The sequence below is a fragment of the Manis pentadactyla genome, chromosome 3 (genome assembly GCF_030020395.1).
Source record: "Manis pentadactyla isolate mManPen7 chromosome 3, mManPen7.hap1, whole genome shotgun sequence".
NCBI lineage: Eukaryota > Metazoa > Chordata > Mammalia > Pholidota > Manidae > Manis > Manis pentadactyla.
The window spans coordinates 113,692,555-113,714,969 of record NC_080021.1 but is presented as its reverse complement, the minus strand read 5'-3'; the positions used below and the strand labels follow the sequence as shown (position 1 = coordinate 113,714,969).

Sequence of the window (22,415 nt, the reverse complement as noted above, 5' to 3'; positions counted from 1 at the left end):
AGGTTAATTTCTTTTGTTATTGAGATATAATTAACGTAGAACATACTGAGTTTCAGGGGTACACTATAATGATTCAGTATTTGTACATATGGCGAAATGATCACAGTCTGTCTAGTTAACGTCCTTCGACACAAATTGTTTTTTCTTGCTGAGAACTTCTAAGACCTTAACAACTTTCAAATAATACCATATTATTAACTATGCTATGACATAGATTACTTTCCATATTAATAGAACCCCATTTTTTTCTCTTCAAACCTTTCATTATAAGTCTAGACTGAACTTTTAAAGACCTAAGCTGAAAGATGTCCTAAATCACTCCTTTATCCTTGCAGCAGTGTATATATCATTCGAATGCATTCAAAAGCTTTCAATGTTTTGAAGCTGTTCTGGCCACCTTGGTGCCCATGCACTCCCATAGTTTCAGATTACTCACGTTTCAGCACTGATTTGATTGGATGATGGGAAGAAAGCAGCAGTCTGAGTGCAGATGCAGTTTCAGCCTCCTGTGGACACTGCTCTGGGACTAGCTACCAGGCACCTGGAAATTGTACTGGAACAGTTTCCAAACTGAACAATCCTCTCCACCAAACCACTCTGACTCCTGTATTCCCTCTTTCCATTTAATACCACCACCATCATCTCTGCCATTCAGCCTACAAAATTGAGTCATTTTAACTTTACTTTATCTGTATAGCCTGTCTCTCAATAATCCTGTCCATTATGCCTTTTATTCATATTACCCCTTCCATCCCAAGTCTGCCCAGGTCCCCATCTCCTAGGGCGAGGCAAGCTTCGAGTAAGTCGCTGTTTGCAGAAATCTCAAACCGTAAGCAAAATTGCTTTTGATGATGAGCAAGCCTACCTGCAGGGCTGCAGGGCTGCTCAGAAGCCTGTTCCTTTTCCTTCATTTTCTTTTAGCCCAGAGGTTAAAAGCAGGAGGCAAATACAGTATGAAGGCAGAGAACCCAAGCTGCTTCTATCTGTTACACCTAACACCTTGGTCTTTTGCATCTGGCTTTTCTTAGCATGCTGTTTTTGGGGCTCATCAGGCCCTTAGTTCCATACCTAGTCTATAATAGGCCCCTAACTGGAATCACTTTTATTTTTTCATATATTCCTTAGGCTGTTACGTACAAGCTAAAGTTCAAATGCCTTAGAAAAGCAGTTACGCTCCAAGTTCTGGCTTTGAATTTCCACTGTATCTTTCCCATATCCAGGCCAATTGGCTAGTCTCTGCATGATGTGTATTATTTTGTTTCTGAGCTTATGTTTCTGCTGGTAATACTCTAATGAATCTTTAGAACGAATATGCCCTTTTTTTGGTAATTGTCCTGAGAATTGATCTCATTGGTACTGATGAATCACTTTAGTGCTCCAATTTTAATGTAGATTGTACTTTTCCTTCTGTATCAATTACCTTGAAACCTAAAAAGCGTAATTAGTTATTTTCTGTAGGACAGCATTTGAGACTTAAATTTCAGGAGTTCGAGTCATTCTCAAGATTTTTTTTCCCTAGGCAAGAGAAACTTTCTACACTCTTCCTCTTTCTGAGTCTATTCCCATCCATCAAGGAATCAGAAGGGGAAAAAAAAATCTTACTAGCTACTGTTTCTCTGTGCCTAGATTCCTGATTATCTGGGGACTTATTAGGAATATTACTATCTTTTGGCTTTGTTAGAAGAACAGCAGGACAGGATCTTCTCCTAATATGTAGGGCAGTCGGGAATTTGTTTACTTCTTTTTCCTTCTCAAAAGGGAAGCGATACTTTTGCTACTTGATACCAAGATAAGCACTTCTATGTTGAGGAAAGTTTTTTTTTTCGGGCAGAGTTTCCTGATGACAATGTGAGATCCAAATGATATCTGCTTTCTCTCTCTGGTTGTTTTCGTGAAGGCATCTTTGAAACCTGGGAACACCTTATAATAAAAAATAAAGTGAATGTGTCTGTTGTCGTGTTATCTACTATAGGTTGTCAAAAAAGCAGACATGATCAACAAAAATATGACTCATCAGGTACAAGCTGAGAGGGATGCACTGGCACTAAGCAAAAGTCCTTTCATTGTCCATTTGTACTACTCACTGCAGTCAGCAAACAACGTCTACTTGGTGAGTAAGTAATTTTACATTTCTTTCTTCATCCTTTAATCACTGAACTCATTGATTTAAGATAGTGTCTGGGTTCAGAGTACCTAGGTTTGGATCCCAACTCCTAACTTACTAGCTTTAGGACCTTGGCCAAGTTACCAGGTTACTGCACCTGTTCTATTTGCCAGGGTTTTCCAGGGTAAAAGAACTAATAGGGTGTCTTTGTATGTGTGGAGAGGGGGATTTATTTTAAGGAATTGCCCTGTGTGCTTGTGGGGGCTATCGAGTCGAAAAACTAAAGAGTAGGCAGACTGGCTATAGACCTAGGGAAGAGCTGATGTTGCAGCTCAAGTCCAAAAGCAGTATAGAGACAGAAAATTCCCTCTTGCGTGTGTGTTGGGGTGGGGGGCAGCAGGGGAAGGGAGGGAAAGACTAGGACACCACCTTGATCTTGTAAGGCCTTCAACTGAATGGATGAGGACCACCCACATTATGGAAAGAAAAATCAGCTTTTACTCAGTCTACTGATTTAAATACCTTCGTAACAACATTTAGATTGGTGTTTCACCAAATGTCTAGGTACCGTGGATTAGCCGAACTGATGCATAAAATTAACTGCCATACCTCAGTTTCCACGCCTGCAAAATGGAGATAATGACAGTCCCTACCTTACCTTGAAGGTTATTTTGAAGCATGTGGAACAGTGTCTGAACATAGTGCCAGAACATTTTGTAGGCACAGGACATATACTCGACATACACTGTATAAACGTTTGGTATATAATAAGGAAATCTACTAGGAAGTGGTAAGTTTTGGGTGTGTGGACTTTGAGAGTTCTTGCTTTTCATTGAAAGCAACAGCTCAGTATTCTAGTGAGGAATTTGAGGGGGACAGCAAGAGGCAAAGTCATTTTGACTACAGATTCTCAAGGTTCTGACTTCAGAGAAGGTCTATGGATTAAATGTTTGGTAACTCCAGTAGCTTCTGTCTAGTATGTACAAATGGTTTTCTATGAATGAATAGGCCTTTAAAATGTAGAATTCAGACATGGGATATATGTGTTTATTAGCAGAAGGCTTATTCCTTTCATAATTTGATTGCCTTTAAGAGTGGAAATCCTTATCCTTGATATGCTGAAGCTGTCTGTGACCCTGGAACATAATCGTGCCACACTGCAACTTTATGCTATACTGACTTGAGACTGAGCAGAGCTCTGATGTGGAAGAACATGATATCCAGCTTTAAGCTAAAGACCTGAAAATTCAGGATAGGCCATAAAGAGTCTGATCTAAAACTCCCTTGGTACTTGATGATTAAATCCATTCCTAATCTTTCAGTAAATCTGTGAATATATTTAGACCGATGTTAAATGTGGTTGCAAAGATTTAATGGGAAAGACAGAAAACTTTGGAGAGTAAAAAGTTTGTTTAGGACAGTGGTGAGCCCCTTTTTTGCATTAGGACTAATTCAAGATAAAATTAAGTTTTTTACAAACCCCAGTTGTTTAAATGAATGCATGTGAAATGTGATCATATTGTAAATGCTATTCTTCCACTTATTTTTTCCTTTTAGTGATGACCTCATATTTTTTAATGACTACATGGAATTCCATGGATTTATTTATGAATTCCATAATTTTTTTAGTGAATGCCCTACTGTTGAGTTGGGTTTTTTGTTTGTTTGCTATTTGAAGTAACTCCAGTGAATACATTACCATGAATTGCAGTCTGTGGTTGTAATGACCTTCTCTGTGGGGAATAAGACCTGGTGATGCTGGGGGGAAGGATTTGGAATAAAGATACAAATTTGTAATAGAAATCACCCTCAGAGCAAGGCTAAATACAGCCCTTCAGGAAACCCCAAGGTTCTGAGAAAGTATGAGATGGGGGTTTACTTTTTAACATGATAAACTGTCTTGAACAAGTCCAAAAAGCATATATATATAGTAGCAGTAAGAAGACGAAAACCAAATACTGTAAGAATAATTGACTTTCTGTCTTTTAAGCCACTGGTTGGCAAACTGGCCCAGTTTCTGTACAGTGCTTCTTCAGTGGAGACATCTGATATCACCACCTTAAGTCAGTGGTCAAAATTAACATCACCAATAATTGAACATGCTAACTTTAGGTGTCTCATCTGGTGTGAATCAGTAAGGACTCAACATTGCATATGCTGAAGATGTGTAGCATGACTAATGAGGAAATTATCAGAGGTCATGAAAGACTTCCCTCCACCACGCCCTAAAAAAACGCAAAAACCTGTTCTGGATTAAAGGAGACTAAAGAGACAGGAAAACTAAATATGATGTATGATCCTGGTTTGAGCATAGGAAATGAGGAAAGATGCTATCAGAGGCAAAATCAAGATAATCAGAGAAATTTGAATATGGACTTTACATTAAACAACATATTTGCATTAACTTCCTTGAATTTTATTACACTGTAGTTATACAAGAATATCATTATTAGGAGATATGTGATGAAGAATTTAGTGGTTGACAGGGCATGACTTCTTCAACAATATTCTTGAATAACTCAGCAAGAATTTTTTTTTATTAAAGTATCATTGATAATACAATCACATGAGCAACATCGTGGTTACTACATTCACCCATATTATCAAGTTGCAACCACAAACCCCATTCCAGTCACTGACCATCAGCATAGTAATATGCTATAGAGTCACTACTTGTTCTCTCTGTGCTACACTGTCTCTCCGTGCCCCCTTACATTATGTGTGCTAATCATAGTTCCCCTTAATCCCCTTATCCATCCCTCCCCACCCACCGACCCCAGTCCCTTTCCCTTTGGTAACTGTTAGTCCATTCTTGGGTTTGTGAGTCTGCTGCTGTTTTGTTCCTTAGTTTTTGCTTTGTTCTACTCCACAGAAGAGTGAAATCATCTGGTACTTGACTTTCTCCATCTGACTTGTTTCACTGAGCACAATATCCTCTAGATCCATCCATGTGGTTGCAAAGGGTAGGATTTCTTTACCTCTTATGGCCAAATAATACGCTATTGTGTATATATCTTCTTTATCCATTCATCTACTGTGAACATTTTGGTTGCTTCCATATCTTGGCTATTGTAAATAGTGCTGCAATAAACATAGGGGTGCATATGTCTTTTTGAATCTGTGATCCTGTTTTCTTAGGGTAAATTCCTGGGAGTGGAATTCCTCGGTCAAATGGTATTTCTATTTTGAGTTTTTTGAGGAGCCTCCATACTGCTTTCCACAATGGTTGAACTAATATACATTCCCACCAGCAGTGTAGGAGGGTTTCCCTTCCTCGACATCCTCCCCAGCATTTGTTGTTTTTCTTTTGGATGTTGGCCATCCTAACTAGTGTGAGGTGATATCTCATTGTGGTTTTAATTTGCATTTCTCTGATGAATAGCATCTTTTCATGTGCCTTTTGGCCATCTGAACTTATTCTTTGGAGAACTGTCTCTTCAGAACCTCTGCCCATTTTTTAATTGTGTTATTTGCTTTTTGGGTGTTGAGGTGCATGAGCTCTTTATATATTTTGGATGTTAACCCCTTGTCAGATATGTGATTTGCAAATATATTCTCCCATACTGTAGGATGCCCTTTTGTTCTACGGATGGTGCCCTTTGCGGTACAGCAGCTTTCTGGTTTGATATATTCCCACTTGTTCATTTTTGCTTTTGTTTCCCTTTTCCAGGAAGATATGTTCATGAAAATGTTGCCCATGTTTACATTCAAGAGAGGTTTCCCTATGTTTTCTTCTAAGAGTTTTATGGTTTCATGAATTACATTCAGGTCTTTAATCTATTTCAAGTTTACTTTTGTGTATGGATTTAGACAGTAATCCAGTTTCATTCTATTACATGTAACTGTCCAGTTTTGCCAGCACCAGTTGTTGAAGAGGCTGTCATTTCCAAAGTGTATATTCATGACTCCTCTATAGTGTATTAATTGACCATATATGTCTGGATTTGTATCTGGGTTCTCTGTCCTGTCCCACTGGTCTATGGGTCTGTTCTTGTGCCAGTACCAAATTGTCTTGATTACTGTGGCTTTATAATAGAGCTTAATGTAAGGGAGCATAATTCCCCCTGCTTTATTCTTCCTTCTCAGGATTCTTTGGTATTTGGGGTCTTTTGTCATTCCATATGAATGTTAGAACTATTTGCTCTAGTTCATTGAAGAATGCTGTCAGTATTTTGATAGGGATTTATTGAATCTGTAGATTGCTTTAGGCAGGATGGCCATTTTGACAATATTAATTCTTCCTACCCAAGAGCATGGGATGAACTTCCATTGATTGCAATCCTCTTTAATTTCTCTTCAGAGTGTCTTGCAGTTTTCAGGGTATATATAGGCCTTTCACTTCCTTGGTTAGGTTTATTCATAAGTATTTCATTCTTTTGATGCAATTGTGGATGGAATTGTTTTCCTGATTTCTCTTTCTGCCAGTTCATCATTAGTGTATAGTAATGCAACAGATGTCTGTGTATTAATTTTGTAACCCACAACTTTGCTGAATTCAGATGTTAGTTGTAGGAGTTTTCAAGTGAGTGCTTTTGGGTTTTTTTTCTTAACTTCACTCAAACTCTATTTTCTTTTTTATTTTAGTATCATTAATCTACAATTACATGAGGAAGATTATGTTTACTAGACTCCCCCTTCACCAAGTCCCCGCCACAAACCCCATTACAGTCACTGTCCATCCATCAGCGTTGTAAGATGATGTAGAGTCACTACCTGTCTTCTCTGTGTTGTACAGCCCTCCCTGTGCCTCCCCCCACATTATACATGCTAATCGTAAGGCCCACTTTCTTTTCCACCCCCCTTATCCATACCTTCCCACCCATTCTCCCCAGTCCCTTTCCCTTTGGAAACTGTTTGTCCGTTCTTGGGTTCTGTGTTTCTGCTGCTGTTTTGTTCCTTCAGTTTTTTCTTTGTTCTTATACTCCACATATGAGTGAAATCATTTGGTACTTATCTTTCTCCGCCTGGCTTATTTCACTGAGCATAATACCCTCTAGCTCCATCTGTGTTCTTGCAAATGGTAGGATGTGTTTTCTTCTTATGGCTGAATAATATTCCATTGTGGATATTATCTTCTTTATCCATTTATCTACTCATGGACACTTAGGTTGCTTCCATTTCTTAGCTATTGTAAATAGTGCTGCGATAAACGTAGGGGTGCATCTGTCGTTTTCAAACTGGGCTGCTGCATTCCTAGGGTAAATTCCTTGAAGTGAAATTCCTGGGTCAAATGGTATTTCTATTTTGAGCTTTTTGAGGAACTTCCATACTGCGTTCCACAATGGTTGAACCAATTTACATTCCCACCAGCAGTGTAGGAGGGTTCCCCTTTCTCCACAACCTCACCAACATTTGTTGTTGTTTCTCTTTTAGATGGTGGCAGTCCTTACTGGTGTGAGCTGATATCTCATTGTGGTTTTAATTTGCATTTCTCTGATGACTAGCGATGTGGAGCATCTTTTCATGTGCCTGTTGGCCATCTGAATTTCATCTTTGGAGAACTGTCTGTTCAGCTTCTTTGCCCATTTTTTAATTGGATTATTTACTTTTTGTTTGTTGACGTGCATGAGCTCTTTATATATTTTGGATGTCAACCCTTTAACGGATCTGTCATTTATTAATGTATTCTCCCATACTGTAGGAAGCCTTTTTGTTCTGTTGATGGTGTCCTTTGCTGTACAGAAGCTTTTCAGCTTGATATTGTCCCACTTCTTCATTTTTCTTTTGTTTCCCTTGCCTGGTGGAGATATGTTCATGAAGAAGTCCCTCATGTTTATGTCCAAGAGATTTTTGCCTATGTTATTTCCTAAGAGTTTTATGGTTTCATGACTTACATTCAGGTCTTTGATCCATTTCGAATTTACTTTTCTGTATGTGGTTAGACAATGATCCAGTTTCATTCTCTTACATGTAGCTGTCCAGTTTTGCCAACACCAGCTGTTGAAGAGGCTGTCATTTCCCCATTGTATGTCCATGGCTCCTTTATCGTATATTAATTGACCATATATGTTTGGGTTAATATCTGGACTTTCTATCCTGTTGCACTAGTCTTTGGGTCTGTTCTTGTGCCCGTACCAAATTGTCTTGATTACTGTAGCTTTGTAGTAGAGTTTGAAGTTAGGAAGCAAGATTACCCCCACTTTATTCTTCCTTCTCAGGATTTCTTTGGCTATTCAGGGTCTTTGCTAGTTCCATATGAATTTTAAAACTGTTTGTTTCAGTTCTTTGAAGAAAGCTGTTGGTATTTTGATTGGGATTGCATTGAAACTGTAGATTGCTTTGGGCAGGATGGCCATTTTGACAATATTAATGTTTTCTAGCCAAGAGCATGGGGTGAATTTCCATTTTTTAGTGTCTTCTTTAATTTCTGTTAAGAGTTTCTTGTAGTTTTCGGGGTATGGGTCTTTCACTTCCTTGGTTAGGTTTATTCCTAGGTATTTTATTCCTTTGATGCAATTGTAAATGGAATTGTTTTCTTGATTTCTCTTTCTGCTAGTTCATCATTACTGTATAGTAATGCAACAGATGTCTGCGTATTAATTCTGTAACCCACTACTTTCCTGAATTCCAGTGTTAGTTCTAGGAGTTTTGGAGTGGATTCTTTTTTGTTTTTTTATGTACAATATCAAATCATCTGCAAACAGGGACAGTTTAACTTCTTCCTTACCAATCTGGATGCCTTTTATTTCTTTGTGTTGTCTGATTGCTGGGCTAGGATGTCCACTACTATGTTGAATAAAAGTGGGGAGAGCGGGCATCCTTGTCTTGTTCCCAGTCTTAGAGGAAAAGCTGATAGCGTTTCACTGTTAAGTATGATGTTTGCTGTGGGTTTGTCATATATGGCCTTTCTTATGTTGAGGTACTTGCCCTCTATACCCATGTTGTTGGGAGTTTTTATCACGAATGTGTGTTGAATTTTGTCAAATGCTTTTTGATGTCTATGGAGATGATCATGTGATTTTTGTCTGTCTTTTTATTGATATATTGGATGATGTTGATAGATTCTTGAATACTGTACCATCCTTGCATCCGTGGGATGAATCCCACTGATCATGATGTCTGATCCTTTTGATGTATTTTTTAATTCGGCTTGCCAATATTTTGTTTTGTATTTTTGCATCTATGTTCATTAGGGATATTGGTCTGTAGTCTTTTGTGTGTGCGGTGCCTTCTGCCTCGTTTTGGTATTAGAGTGTTGCTGGCTTCATAAAATGAGTTTGGAAGTATTCCCTCCTCTAGTATTTTTTGGAAAACTGTAAGGAGAGTGTGTGTTATGTCTTGCCTAAATGTCTGATAAAATTCAGTGGAGAAGCCATCTGGTCCAGTAGTTTTTGATTACTGTTTCAATTTCATTGCTGTTAATTGGTCTGTTCAGATTTTCTGTTTCTTCCTGGGTCAGTCTTGGAAGGTTGTATTTTTCTAGAAAGTTGCCTATTTCTTCTAGGTTATCCAGTTTGTTAGCATATAGTTTTTCATAGTATTCTCTAATAATTCTTTGTATTTCTGTGATGTCTGTCATGATTTTTCCTTTGTCATTTCTGATTCTGTTTATGTGTGTAGATTCTCTTTTTTTCTTGATAAGTCTGGCTATGGGCTTATCTAGTTTGTTTATTTTTCAAAGGACCAGCTCTTGATTTCATAAATTTTTTCTGTTGTTTTATTCTTCTCAATTTTATTTGCTTCTTCTCTGATCATTATTATCTCCCTCTTTCTAATGAATTTGGGCCTCATTTTTCTTCTTTTTCCAGTTTCAATAATTGTGAATTGAGACTGTTCATTTGGGATTGTTCTTCCTATTTTAAATAGGCCTGGATTGCTGTATACTTTCCTCTTAGAACTGCCTTCGCTGCATCCCACAGGAGTTGTGGCATTGCGCTGCTGTTGTCATTTGTTTCCATATGTTGCTTGATCTCTGTTTTAATTTGGTCATTGATGAATTGATTATTTAGGATCATGTTGTTAAGCCTCCATGTGTTTGTGAGCCTTTTTGTTTTCTTTGTACAGTTCACTTCTAGTTTCATACCTTTTTGATCTGAGAAGTTGGTTGGTACAGTTTTGGTCTTTTTTAATTTGCTGAGGCTCTTTTTATGGCCTGGTGTATGATCTATGTGCACTTGAGAAGAATGTGTATCCTGCTGCTTTTTGGATGGAGTGTTCTAGGTCCATGTGTTCTAATGTGTTGTTCAGTGCCTCTGTTTCCTCACTTATTTTCTGTCTGGGTTATCTGTACTTTTGAGGGAGTGATGTGTTGAAGTCTCCTAAAATGAATGCATTTCATTCTATTTCCCCCTTTAATTCTGTTAGTATTTGTTTCACATATGTAGGCACTCCTGTGTTGGGTCCATAGATATTTATAATGGTTATATCCTCTTGTTGGACTGACCCCTTTATCATTATGTAATGTCCTTCATTGTCTCTTGTTACTTGCTTTCTTTTGAAGTCTATTTTGTCTGATACAAGTACTGCAACTCCTGCTTTTTTCTCCCTATTGTTTACTTGACATAACTTTTTCCATCCCTTCACTTTTAGTCTGTGTATGTCTTTGGGGTTAAAGTGAGTCTCTTGTAGGCCACAGTTAGATGGGTCTTGCTTTTTCATCCATTCTGTAACTCTGTGTCTTTTGATTGGTGCATTCAGTCCATTTACATTTAAGATTATTATTGATAGATATGTACTTACTGCCTTTGCAGGCTTTGAATTTGTGTTACCAAAGGTTCAAGGGCAGCTTCTCTACTATCTAGAGGTCTACCTTAACTCATTTATTACACTATTATAAACACAGTCTGATTATTCTTTTTTCTCTCCCTTCTTTTTCTTCCCCCTCCACTCTGTATATGTTAGGTGTCATATTTTGTACTCTTTGTGTATCCCTTGACTGACTTTGTGAGTAGCTGATTTAATTTTACATTTGGTTAGTATTTAGTTGGTCTACTTCCTTTTCTGTGGTTTTATTTTCTCTGGTAACAGCTATTTAGTTTTAGGCACACTTCATCCAGAGCAGTCTCTTTACAAAACACTGTAGAGTTGGTTTGTGGGAGGTAGATTTCCTCGTTTTTCTTACCTGGGAATTGTTTAACCCCTCTTTCAAATTTAAATTTAAATTTTGCTGGTAGAGTATTATTGCTTCAAGGCCTTTCTGTTTCATTGCATTGAATATATCATGCCACTGCCTTCTGGCCTGTACAGTTTCTGCTGAGAAATCTACTGATAATCTGATGGGTTTTCCTTTGTATGTGATCTTTTTTCTCTCTCTGACTGCTTTTAATACTCTGTCCTTGATCTTTACCATTTTAATTATTGTTATGTCTTGGTGTTGTCCTCCTTGGGTCCCTTGTGTTGGGAGATCTGTGGATTTCCATGGCCTGATAGACTATTTACTTGCCCATATTGTGGAAGTTTTCAGCAATCATTTCTTCAAAGACACTTTTTATCCCTTTTTCTCTCTTCTTTTTCTTCTGGTACCCCTGTAATGAATTTTTGTCCACCTGTTCTGTTTGGATTGGTCACACCGTTCTCTTAATATTCTTTCATTCCTGGAGGCCCTTTTTTATCTCTCTGCCTCAGCTTCTCTGTATTCCTGTTCTCTGATTTCTGCTTCATTTACTGTCTCCTCAACCTCACCTAATCTGCTTTTAAATCCCTCCATTTTTTGTTTCATTTCCGTTATCTCCCTCCGGAATTTGTCTGTAAGCTCTTGAATATTTTTCTGTAGCTCCATTAGCATGCTTGTAACTTTTATTTTGAATTCTTTTTCAGGAAGATTTGTGATTTCAGTCTCACCAAACCCTCTTTCTGGTGTTTGAGGGATTTTGGATTGAACAAGGTTCTTCCTTTTCATAGTCCTGGAGCAATGGGAGTGGTGGCAGGTGAATGGCGCAGGTGTCAGCTGGGAGGAAAAAGTCCCTCCCTGCTTGCTGGTCACCATGCCTCTCTCCGCTGTTTGTGCCAGTTAACCACGCACACGGAGCAGCCTGTGGGTTAATCCCCTAAACTGCTGTGGGTGGGGTTGCCCTTGGGATGGCCTAGGGTGATGGCGGGGGTCACAGTCAAGAGGCACAGCACCCGCGAGAACAAAGCTGTTTCGTGCTTACTGGTCTCAGCGCCTGTCTCTGCAGTCTTTGCTGGTCAACCATGTGCAGGGAGCAGCCTCTGGGTCTGGGCCCATTAGCCGTGCACACAGAGAAGCCTCTGCGTTAAAGTGAGTAGTTGCTGTAGACCAGGCTGCCCTCCGGCTGGTCTACCGCAATGGCCGGGACAGCCGGTTTGCTCACAGGTGCCAGCACGGTGGAAGGAACAGCAGGCTGCTTGTCGTGGTGAGGGGCCTTGGGGCTGCGTTGCCAACCAGGGGGATAGGGCACCTGAAGATCCTGAAAGTTCCCGGCCTTCTGGGCTGAGTGTTCCAGGACGATTTTGTCCACCTTTCCTTCTCCTAAATCCTTGCCCCTTTAAAAGAGAAGTCTTTAAAAGAGCCTGTTTTTCTTTTGTCCTAGGGCAGCCGGTTGTGGGAACCTATTCACAATCTTACTCTCAGACTTTGCTTTTCTTCCCCTCTTATCTCCAGAACACTAAGCGGTGTGGGTCTGTGCTCCTGGGGTAGATTTCTAGGACTGGGTATTGAGCAGTCCTGTGCTTCCTCTCCCTCCCTGCTCTGATTCTTTTCCTCCTGCCGGTCTGCTGCAGTGGTGGGAGTGCTCGGTTCCTGCTGGGTCGCAGCTTTGTACTTTACCATTTTCTGTGAGATGTTGGGTTCTCGCAGATGTAGACTGGCTGGTGTACTGTTACTTCTGGTCACTCTCTTAGGAATGGTTGTATTTGCTGTATTTTCAAAATATATGTGGTTTTGGGAGGAGATTTCCACCACACTACTCACGTGGTCATCTTTTCTCCACCTCTTCAGCAAGAATTTATAAGTTATATATTAATACCAGTTTCTAATGTTGCCATATTTTTTAAACTGCTTATTCTGAACAAAAATACATGCATGTAAGAAATTTAGATTAATATTATTGTGTTGTTATGTTTATTTTCTAACACAATTAGTGATTAGTGTAAATATTTACTTCATCTTCATATATGTGGAGAGGAAGAGTGAGCAGATGTGGCAAAATGCTATGAACTAGTGAATCTAGATGGAAGAGTTTATGGGATATCGTTCTACTATTATTACACCTTTTCTGTAAGTCTGAATTTTTAAACAGCTTAATTTAAATGAAAAACCTGTGACAACATGAGCAAACCTGGAATTAATGTGTACTGAGTAATACCAAGAAAATATATCTATTGTAGAACTATGCTAAAAATATGCTCACATTACATTTAATAGTAGTGGTTTTGTTTGCCACATTTATATTCCCTTTTGATAGGTAATGGAATATCTTATTGGTGGGGATGTCAAGTCCCTCCTTCATATATATGGTTATTTTGATGAAGAAATGGCTGTGAAATACATTTCTGAGGTAGCATTGACTCTAGACTATCTTCACAGACATGGAATCATCCACAGGTAAAGACTGACTTTTCTCCAAACTATTACTAAAAAGCATAGGTTATCAAATTATGTATCGGATATTTGAGTCTTAAATATTTGCATTACCACTTGCCTATTTACCTGGGTTATCTAAAGTTTAGTAGTAACTTCTGTGAATTTAGAAGTATAGTCAACTGTTTTTTTCATCTGTGTGTTTTTTTCAATTCGTTGTTTTGACTGTGGGTGTGCCATTTTATTTTGAAGAATATTGCATCTTTTCTCCACTCCTTTACCATCATACCAAGTGCTACATTTTATAATCCCAGCTGATTTACAGTGTTTTGCTTAGTGCAAAGAAAATCAGGTTATGTGGCTTTTCTCTTAAGGCTTAATCTTACCCTCCTTGAAAGAGGTAAATGTGATTTTGACCAGGATTATGGTTTATTTTATCTGATGAAGCTTATTTATTTTAATGGAGTATGTAATGAGTAATGCCAAAGATAATCTAGCATTAAATTCATTAACTTGCTTGTAGATTCAAATATACAAAAGATGGTTTGCTTTTGAGAGTTGTTTTCTGCACTTTTTTTTTTTTATTGAAGGGTAGTTGACACACAGTATTACATTACATTAGTTTCAGGTGTACAACACAGTGATTCAACATTTATATACATGATAATTCTAGGTACCAGCTATCACCATACCAAGTTGTTACAATATTTTGACTATATTCCTTATGCTATACATTACATCCCGGTTACTTATTAATTTTACAATTGGAAGTGTGTTTATATACATATATATATATATATATATATATTTTTTTTTTGTGAGGGCATCTCTCATATTTATTGATCAAATAGTTGTTAACAACAATAAATTTCTGTATAGGGGGGTCAATACTCAATGCACAATCATTAATCCACCCCAAGCCTAATTTTCGTCAGTCTCCAATCTTCTGATGCATAACGAACAAATTCTTACATGGAGTACAAATTCTTACATAGTGAATAAGTTACATGGTGAACAGTGCAAGGGCAGTCATCACAGAAGCTTTCGGTTTTGTTCATGCATTATGAACTATAAACAGTCAGTTCAAATATGAATATTCATTTGATTTTTAAACTTGATTTATATGTGGATACCACATTTCTCTCTTTATTATTATTATTTTTAATAAAATGCTGAAGTGGTAGGTAGATAGGAGATAAAGGTAGAAAACAGAGTTTAGTGTTGTAAGAGAGCAAATGTAGATGATCAGGTGTGTGCCTGTAGACTATGTGTTAATCCGAGCTAGACGAGGGCAATAAACATCCATGTATGCAGAAGATTTCTCTCAGAACAGGGGGGGTGAGGTTCTAAGCCTCACCTCTGTTGATCCCCAATTTCTCACCTGATGGCCCCCCTGCGACTGTGCCTGTCTTAGGTTGTTCCTCCCTTGAGGAATCTTACCCGTCTCTGGCTAACCAGTCATCTTCCGGGGCTTGTTTTCTGCACTTTGAAAGCCACCAATGAGTACCTTATTTTAGGGAAAATAAATAGGATTTGATTCTTCTGTGACCTTTTATTTTTTTCCCTGGTAATTCTGTTAGCAACACTAGCTGTTTTTTAGTTATCTGCTACTTGTCTTTTGTATGCACAGGGATTTGAAACCAGATAACATGCTAATTTCTAACGAAGGTCATATTAAACTAACAGATTTTGGCCTTTCCAAAGTTACTTTGAATAGAGGTAAGAAAAACAGCAGGTAAGTTACCTTTTTAAAAATCCAACAAATTTTAGATGCTATGCTTCATTAACTTCCACTGTTTTCATTTTTAGTTTATAATGAATAAAATTTGATGATTATTTGTTCCAAGATAGTCTAGAAAGGTGTAATGGTAGTTTTTTCAGTTAAAGATGAAAAATGAGAATCAATATTCTTGAATGCTCAAAGGTCCTCAAAGATCTTTGGATCTTCAAAAAGAACTCAGTTTCTGTTCTTCTGACTTTTTATTCCTACTAAAATTTGTTCTGACCAGTTAAACATCAATAAAATGAGTAAAATAATTATAACATGATAAAAAGTTAACCCTTAAAGAACTTATTCAAATATACATGATAAACAACAGGCAAAGAAAATGAACACAGAAATCACACACACACACACACACACACACACACACGAGAATGTATTAATTTCACTACTAATGATGAGAGAAATGCTTATTAAAAAAAAATAATGTATACCTTAATATACTACTAAGCTGGCCCCCAAAAAAGGAGAACTGGAGATCCAGTGTTAATAAGACTAAAAAGCACAGTAAGTTTTACTAGAGACATTGTAAATTAGCATAGCGCTTTGCAAATATATTTACCAGTGTGTTTTAAGAAACAAAAGGCTTTCATTCTTTTTGACCTAGCGACCTTGTATTTTGGCACTTATTCTAAGGAAAGCAATCAAAGGAACAATATATGTGAACAAAATTATTTGTAGCGGCATTGTTTCTAATTGGGAGAAACTAGAAATTACATACATTTATCAAACAAACACGGATAAATGATAACTCATTGACTTGGTGTCATAGTGCATTATGTATTGAATGGTAGTGGATAGAAATAACTGAATAGTGGAATTCAAAATTGAACTTGCAAACTACAAACCATGGGATTATAATTATTTGGAAAAAAGTACAGATCTACAATTCTTTGTCTATAAGGACAAATTTCAAAAACTGTTGAATACTTTAAGGTTTTTTATCTGTTAGGTAAAACCTAACCTGAGCTGATACAGGCATTCATAGTTTTTATTAATCCCACTTCACTTGATGATGCATACTTTCTGTGAATGTATGAGTACATGGATATTTGAATACAGGTAACTAGACAAGATGCCACTAGGGATGTTCCATACTATGCTGTATGTTTATCACATTGCCTTTCTAAAACCTGCCAGTTTTTAAATTGTGCAGCAAATATAACTCCGCAGGTTGCAGATAAAATATCGGAAAAGGGAGGAGCCACGATGGCGGCGTGAGTAGGGCAGTGGCAATCTCCACCCAAAACCATATATATTTTTGAAAATACAACAAATACAACTATTCCTGAAAGAGAGACCAGAAGGTACAGTACAACAGCCAGGCTACATCTACATCTGTGAGAACTCAGCGACTCATGAAGGGGTAAGATACAAGCTGTTCCCCGGTGGGACCCAAGCGCCCCCCGCACCCTAGCTCCCCGGCAGGAGGAGAGGAGTCGGAGCGGGGAGGGAGTGGAAACCCAGGACTGCTAAATACCCAGCCCTAGTCATCCACACCAGGAGCGCAGACACACATTGCGTGGTTTGCTGGATACTAGGGAAATGGAACAGTAAAATCTCTGAGCAGAACGCCACAGCCGGCGACCCTGGGACAAAAAAAAAGCGAGTACTTTTTGAAAGTCTTAAAGAGACAGGGGCTTCACAGCACGGTGAAAGCGTCCCATCACACTCAGCCCAGCATCTGGGAATCCCAAGGAAATTCAGGCACTCCAGCCCCCTGGGAAGCAGCGCAGCTCTGAAGCCCCTCACGGCAATACACAGCCTCCCGTCCATTCCCCCTCCAGCGCCGCCCCGCCACAGCAGGGAAGCAGCCTGAGAGCTGCCACGCCCACAACAACTGCCCAGTGCCTCTTCCGCAGCTGCCCTGGCCAGCCTCAGAGGCCCCGCCGGCGCACACAGACAAAGGAAGCCGGGACAAGGTGCTAAGGGTCGCTGTTCTCGCAGGAGAGCCCACCCAGCATACCTGCCCCGCCCCATGGGACTCTGGGCTGTCCCTATGGTTGCCCCGTCCGCGTCGGTTCAAGAAATAAAACCAGAAGCTGCTCCCCATGTGTGAGTAACCAGCAGAGGCAGCCCAGCTAACACACGTGCCAACTGCCCATGGGCTTTGTTCTAGGAGGGCAAGGCGACCAGCAAGCAAGACCTCTATAGCCATGAAAAGGCAGAAGAATCTGATCTAGTCCAGAATCACCCAGACAATCCCTGAGAAGTAGCCTGGGAAGATAGATTTAACCAATCTTCCTGACAAAGAATTCAACATAAAGGTCCTAACCATGCTGATGAACCTGCAGAGAAATATGCAAGAGCTAAAGGATCAAGTTAGGAGGAAGAATACAGAACTAAAACAATCTCCAGAAGGACTTAAGCGTAGACTGGACGAGGTGCAAGAAGCCACTAATGGAATAGAAATCAGAGAATAGGAACACAGAGAAGCTGAGGCAGAGAGAGATAAAAGGATCTCCAGGAATGAAAGAATACTAAGGGAACTGTGTGACCAATCCAAATGGAACAATATTCGCATTATAGGGGTACCAGAAGAAAAAGAAAGAGAGAAAAAGATAGGAAGTGTATTTGAAGAAATAATTGCTGAAAACTTCCCCAAACTGGGGGAGGAAATAGTCTCTCAGACCATGGAGGCCCACAGAACTGCCAGCACAAGGGACCCAGGAGGAAAACACCAAGACACATAATAATGAAAACGGCAAAGATCAAGGACAAGGACAGAGTTTTAAAGGCAGCCAGAGAGAGAAAAAAGGTCACCTATAAAGGAAAACCCATCAGGCTATCATCAGACTTCTCAACAGAAACCTTACAGGCCAGAAGAGAATGGCATGATATATTTAATGCAATGAAACAGAAGGGCCTTGAACCAAGAGTACTGTATCCAGCACGATTATCATTTAAATATGAAGAAGGGATTAAACAATTCCCAGACAAGCAAAAGTTAAGAGAATTTGCCTCCCACAAACCACCTCTACAGGGTATTTTAGAGGAACTGCTCTAGATGGAAGTACTCCTAAGGTTAAATAGATGTCACCATAGAAAATAAAATGACAGCAAAGAAAGCAGCCCAAACAAATACTAACTAAAGGCAAAAAATAAAATCAACTACTCACAAAAGCAGTCAAAGGAAACACAAAGAGTACAGAATAAAACACCTAACATATAAAGAATGCAGGAGGAAGAATAACAAGGGAGAGAAAGAAAGAATCATCAGAGTGTGTTTATAGTACCTTAATAAGTGAGTTAAGTTAGACGGTTAGATAGTAAAGGAGCCAACCTTGAAACTTTGGTAACCATGAATCTAAAGCCTGCAATGGCAATAAGTACATATCTTTCAAAAATCACCCTAAACATAAGTGGACTGAATGCACCAATCAGAAGACACAGAGTTACAGAATGAATTAAAAAGCAAGACCCATCTATATGCTGCTTACAAGAGACTCACCTCAAACGCAAAGACATACACAGACTAAAAGTCAAGGGATGGAAAAAGATATTTCATGCGAACAATAGGGAGAAAACAGCAGGTGTTGCACTACTAGTATCAGAAAAAACGGACTTCAAAACAAAGAAAGTATACAGAGGATCAAAGCCTAATTTGGCTACCTAGAAAATGAACTAAGATACAATATGAAGAAGAACTTCCAACATCAGCACTCTCTGGAAGAGTCACACCAGAAGATGATCATCAAAAAACCTCAACAAAGATCCAGGCAATGCTGCAGTTGTAGCTGCATTCATCCCACCAGTTCCTGGACTTGCCATTGGAATGAAGAAGGAGATATCTAAGCTGACCTGTGCATACAGTAAAACAACAAATTTGACTGGATCTATACTGTTGGAACTCAACCAAGAAATAGGAGAAGTGCAAGTTGTAGTGCTCCAAAATCTTGCAACTATAGACTATCTACTGTTAAAAGAACATATGGGATGTGAACAGTTCCCAGGAATGGGTTGTTTTAATTTGTCTGATTTCTCTCAGACTGTTCAAGTACAGTTGGACAATATCCATTATATCATAGACAAATTTTCACAAATGCCTAGGGTGCCTAACTGGTTTTCTTGGCTTCACTGGAGATGGCTGGTAATTATTCATATGCTTTGGTTATGTAACTGTATTCCTATTATGTAATGTGTGTGCGCAATTTAATTAGTAGCTTAAAACCTATACATGCTGAAGTTACTCTACAAGAAGATATGTCAAAGAAATAATCAATCTTCCCATGTTTTCTTCCGTCTGCTACTCCTATAGCTTTTCTTCTTCCTTCCTAATTACAACCCTTAAATAGAATTTGTGCCTCATATTGAATTTACCGAGTATCATAATTCTTCCAAGTGGTAAAGATACCTCAAGACAAATGCTGGGCATAGAAGCCACAGGGCATAAATATGCAAAGAAGTAAAAAGCTAACCTTTTCAAACAATAAGGCTTCTCTCTCACTTACCAACTTTACATTTCCCTGTATGGCCCCGGAAGATGACTGGTTAGCCAGAGACGGGTAAGATTCCTCAAGGGAGGAACAACGTAAGACAGGCACAGTCGCAGGGGGGCCATCAGGTGAGAAACTGGGGATCAACAGAGGTGAGGCTTAGAACCTCACTCCCCTGTTCTGAGAGAAATCTTCTGCATCCGTGGATGTTTTATTGCCCTTGTCTAGCTTGGATTAACACATAGTCTACAGGCACACACCTGATCATCTATATTTGCTCTCTTACAACACTAAACTATATTTTCTACCTTTATCTGGTATCTACCTACCACTTCAGCATTTTATTAAAAATAATAATAATAAAGAGAGAAATGTGGTATCCACATATAAATCAAGTATAAAAATCAAACGAATATTCATATCTGAACTGATTGTTTACAGTTCATAATGCATGAGCAAAACCGAAAGTTTCTGTGATGACTGCCCTTGTACTGTTCACCATGTAAGAACTTATTCACTATGTAAGAATTTGTCCACCATGTAAGAACTTGTTCATTATGCTTCAGAAGATTGGAGACTGATGAGAATTAGGCTTGGGGTGGATTAATGATTGTGCATTGAGCATTGACTCCCCTATACAGAATTGTATTGTTGTTCACAACCATTTGATCAATAAATATGAGAGATGCCCTCTCAAAAAAAAAAAACCAAAAAAGAACATCTGTAGGTAAAAGGATAAAGTATGGTACATTATTCTAAAAAAAAAGAAAGTAACAAGAGATAAAGAAGGACATTACATAATGATAAAGGGCTCAGTCCAACAAGAGGATATAACCATTATAAACATATGCTGGCAATATAGGAGCACCAACTTACGTGAAACTAATACTAAGAGAATTAAAGGAGGAAATAGAATGCAGTGCATTCATTTTAGGAGACTTCAACACACCACTCACTCCAAAGGACAGATCCACCAGACAGAAAATAAGTAAGGACACAGAGACACTGAACAACACACTAGAACACATGGACCTACTAGACATCTACAGAACTCTACACCCAAAAGCAGCAGGATACACATTCTTCTCTGATACACATGGAACATTTTCCAGAGTAGACCACATACCACGCCACAAAAAGAGCCTCAGTAAATTCAAAAAGATTGAAATTCTACCAAACAACTTCTCAAACCACAAAGGTATGAAACTGGAAATAAATTGTATAAAGAAAGCAAAAAGTCTCACAAACACATGGAGGCTTAACAACATGCTTATAAATAATCAATGGATCAATGACCAAATTAAAATAGAGATCAAGCAATATATGGAGACAAATGACATCAACAGTACAAAGACCCAACTTCTCTGGGATGCAGTGAAAGCAGCACTAAGAAGAAAATATATAGCAATCCAGGCATATTTAAAATAGGAAGAACAATCCCAAATTAATAGTCTAAAGTCACAATTATGGAAATTGGAAAAAGAGGAACAAATGAGGCCCAAAGTCAGCAGAAGGAAGGACATAATAAAGAACAGAAAAAATAAATAAAATTGAGAAGAATAAAAGAATAGAAAAAAATCAATGAAACCAAGAACTGTTCTTTGAGAAAATTAAAAAAATAGGTAAGCCCCTAGCCAGACTTATTCAGAGGAAAAGAATCTACACACATCAACAGAATAAGAAACAAGAAAGGAAAAATCACAAACCCCACCGAAATACAAAGAATTATTAGAGAATACTATGAAAATCTGTATGCTAACAAGCAGTAAAATGTAGAAGAAATGAACAACTTCCTAGAAAAATACAGCATTCCAAGACTGACCAAGGAAGAAACAAAATCTAAACAGACCAATTACCAGCAACGAAATTGAAGCGGTAATCAAAAACTACACAAGAGCAAAATCTCTGGCCACATGGATTTACCGCGGAATTTTATCAGACATAGACAGAAGACATAATACCCATTCTCCTTAAAAATAGAAGAGGAGGGAATACTCCCAAACTCATTCTATGAAGCCAACATAACCCTAATACAAAACCAGGCAAAGACCCCACCAAAAAAGAAAACTACAGACAAATATCCCTGATGCACAGAGATGCAAAAATACTCTACAAAATATTAACAAACCGAATTCAAAAATACATCAAGAGGATCATACACCATGATCAAGTGGGATTCATCTCAGGGATGCAAGGATGGCACAAAATTCGAAAATCCATCAACATCATCCACCACATCAACAAAAAGAAAGACAAAAACCACATGATCATCTCCATAGATGCTGAAAAAGCATTTGACAAAATTCAACATCCATTCATGATAAAAACTCAACAAAATGGGTGTAGAGGGCCAGGACCTCAACATAGTAAAGGCCATATATGATGAACCCACAGCCAACATCATACTAAACAGCAAGAAGCTGAAACCTTTTCCTCTAAGATGAGGGTCAAGACAGGGATGCCCACTCTCCATTATTCAACATAGTACTGGAGGTCCTAGCCATGGCAGTCAGGCAAAATGAAGAAATACAAGGAATCCAGATTGGTAAAGAAGACATCAAACTGTCACTATTTGCAGATGACATGATATTCTACATAAAAAACCCTAAAGAC

General features: G+C 38.5%; 1 protein-coding gene across 8 annotated transcripts in view; it reads left to right on the top strand.

Moving 5' to 3' along the window:
- LOC118924086 (serine/threonine-protein kinase greatwall-like) overlaps positions 1 to 22,415 on the top strand; it is a 44,202-nt gene that overhangs the window by 648 nt on the left and 21,139 nt on the right. For 6 of the 8 annotated variants that reach the window (XM_057498317.1, XM_057498316.1, XM_057498315.1 and 3 more), the window contains exons 2-4: positions 1,973 to 2,110; positions 13,468 to 13,607; positions 15,214 to 15,302. In XM_057498317.1, the coding sequence (XP_057354300.1) occupies positions 1,973 to 2,110; positions 13,468 to 13,607; positions 15,214 to 15,302 (367 nt within the window). Of the gene's footprint in view, positions 1 to 1,972; positions 2,115 to 13,467; positions 13,608 to 15,213; positions 15,303 to 22,415 lie in introns of those variants that run through there. The other 2 variants (XM_057498320.1, XM_057498319.1) reach the window with 2 other exon arrangements.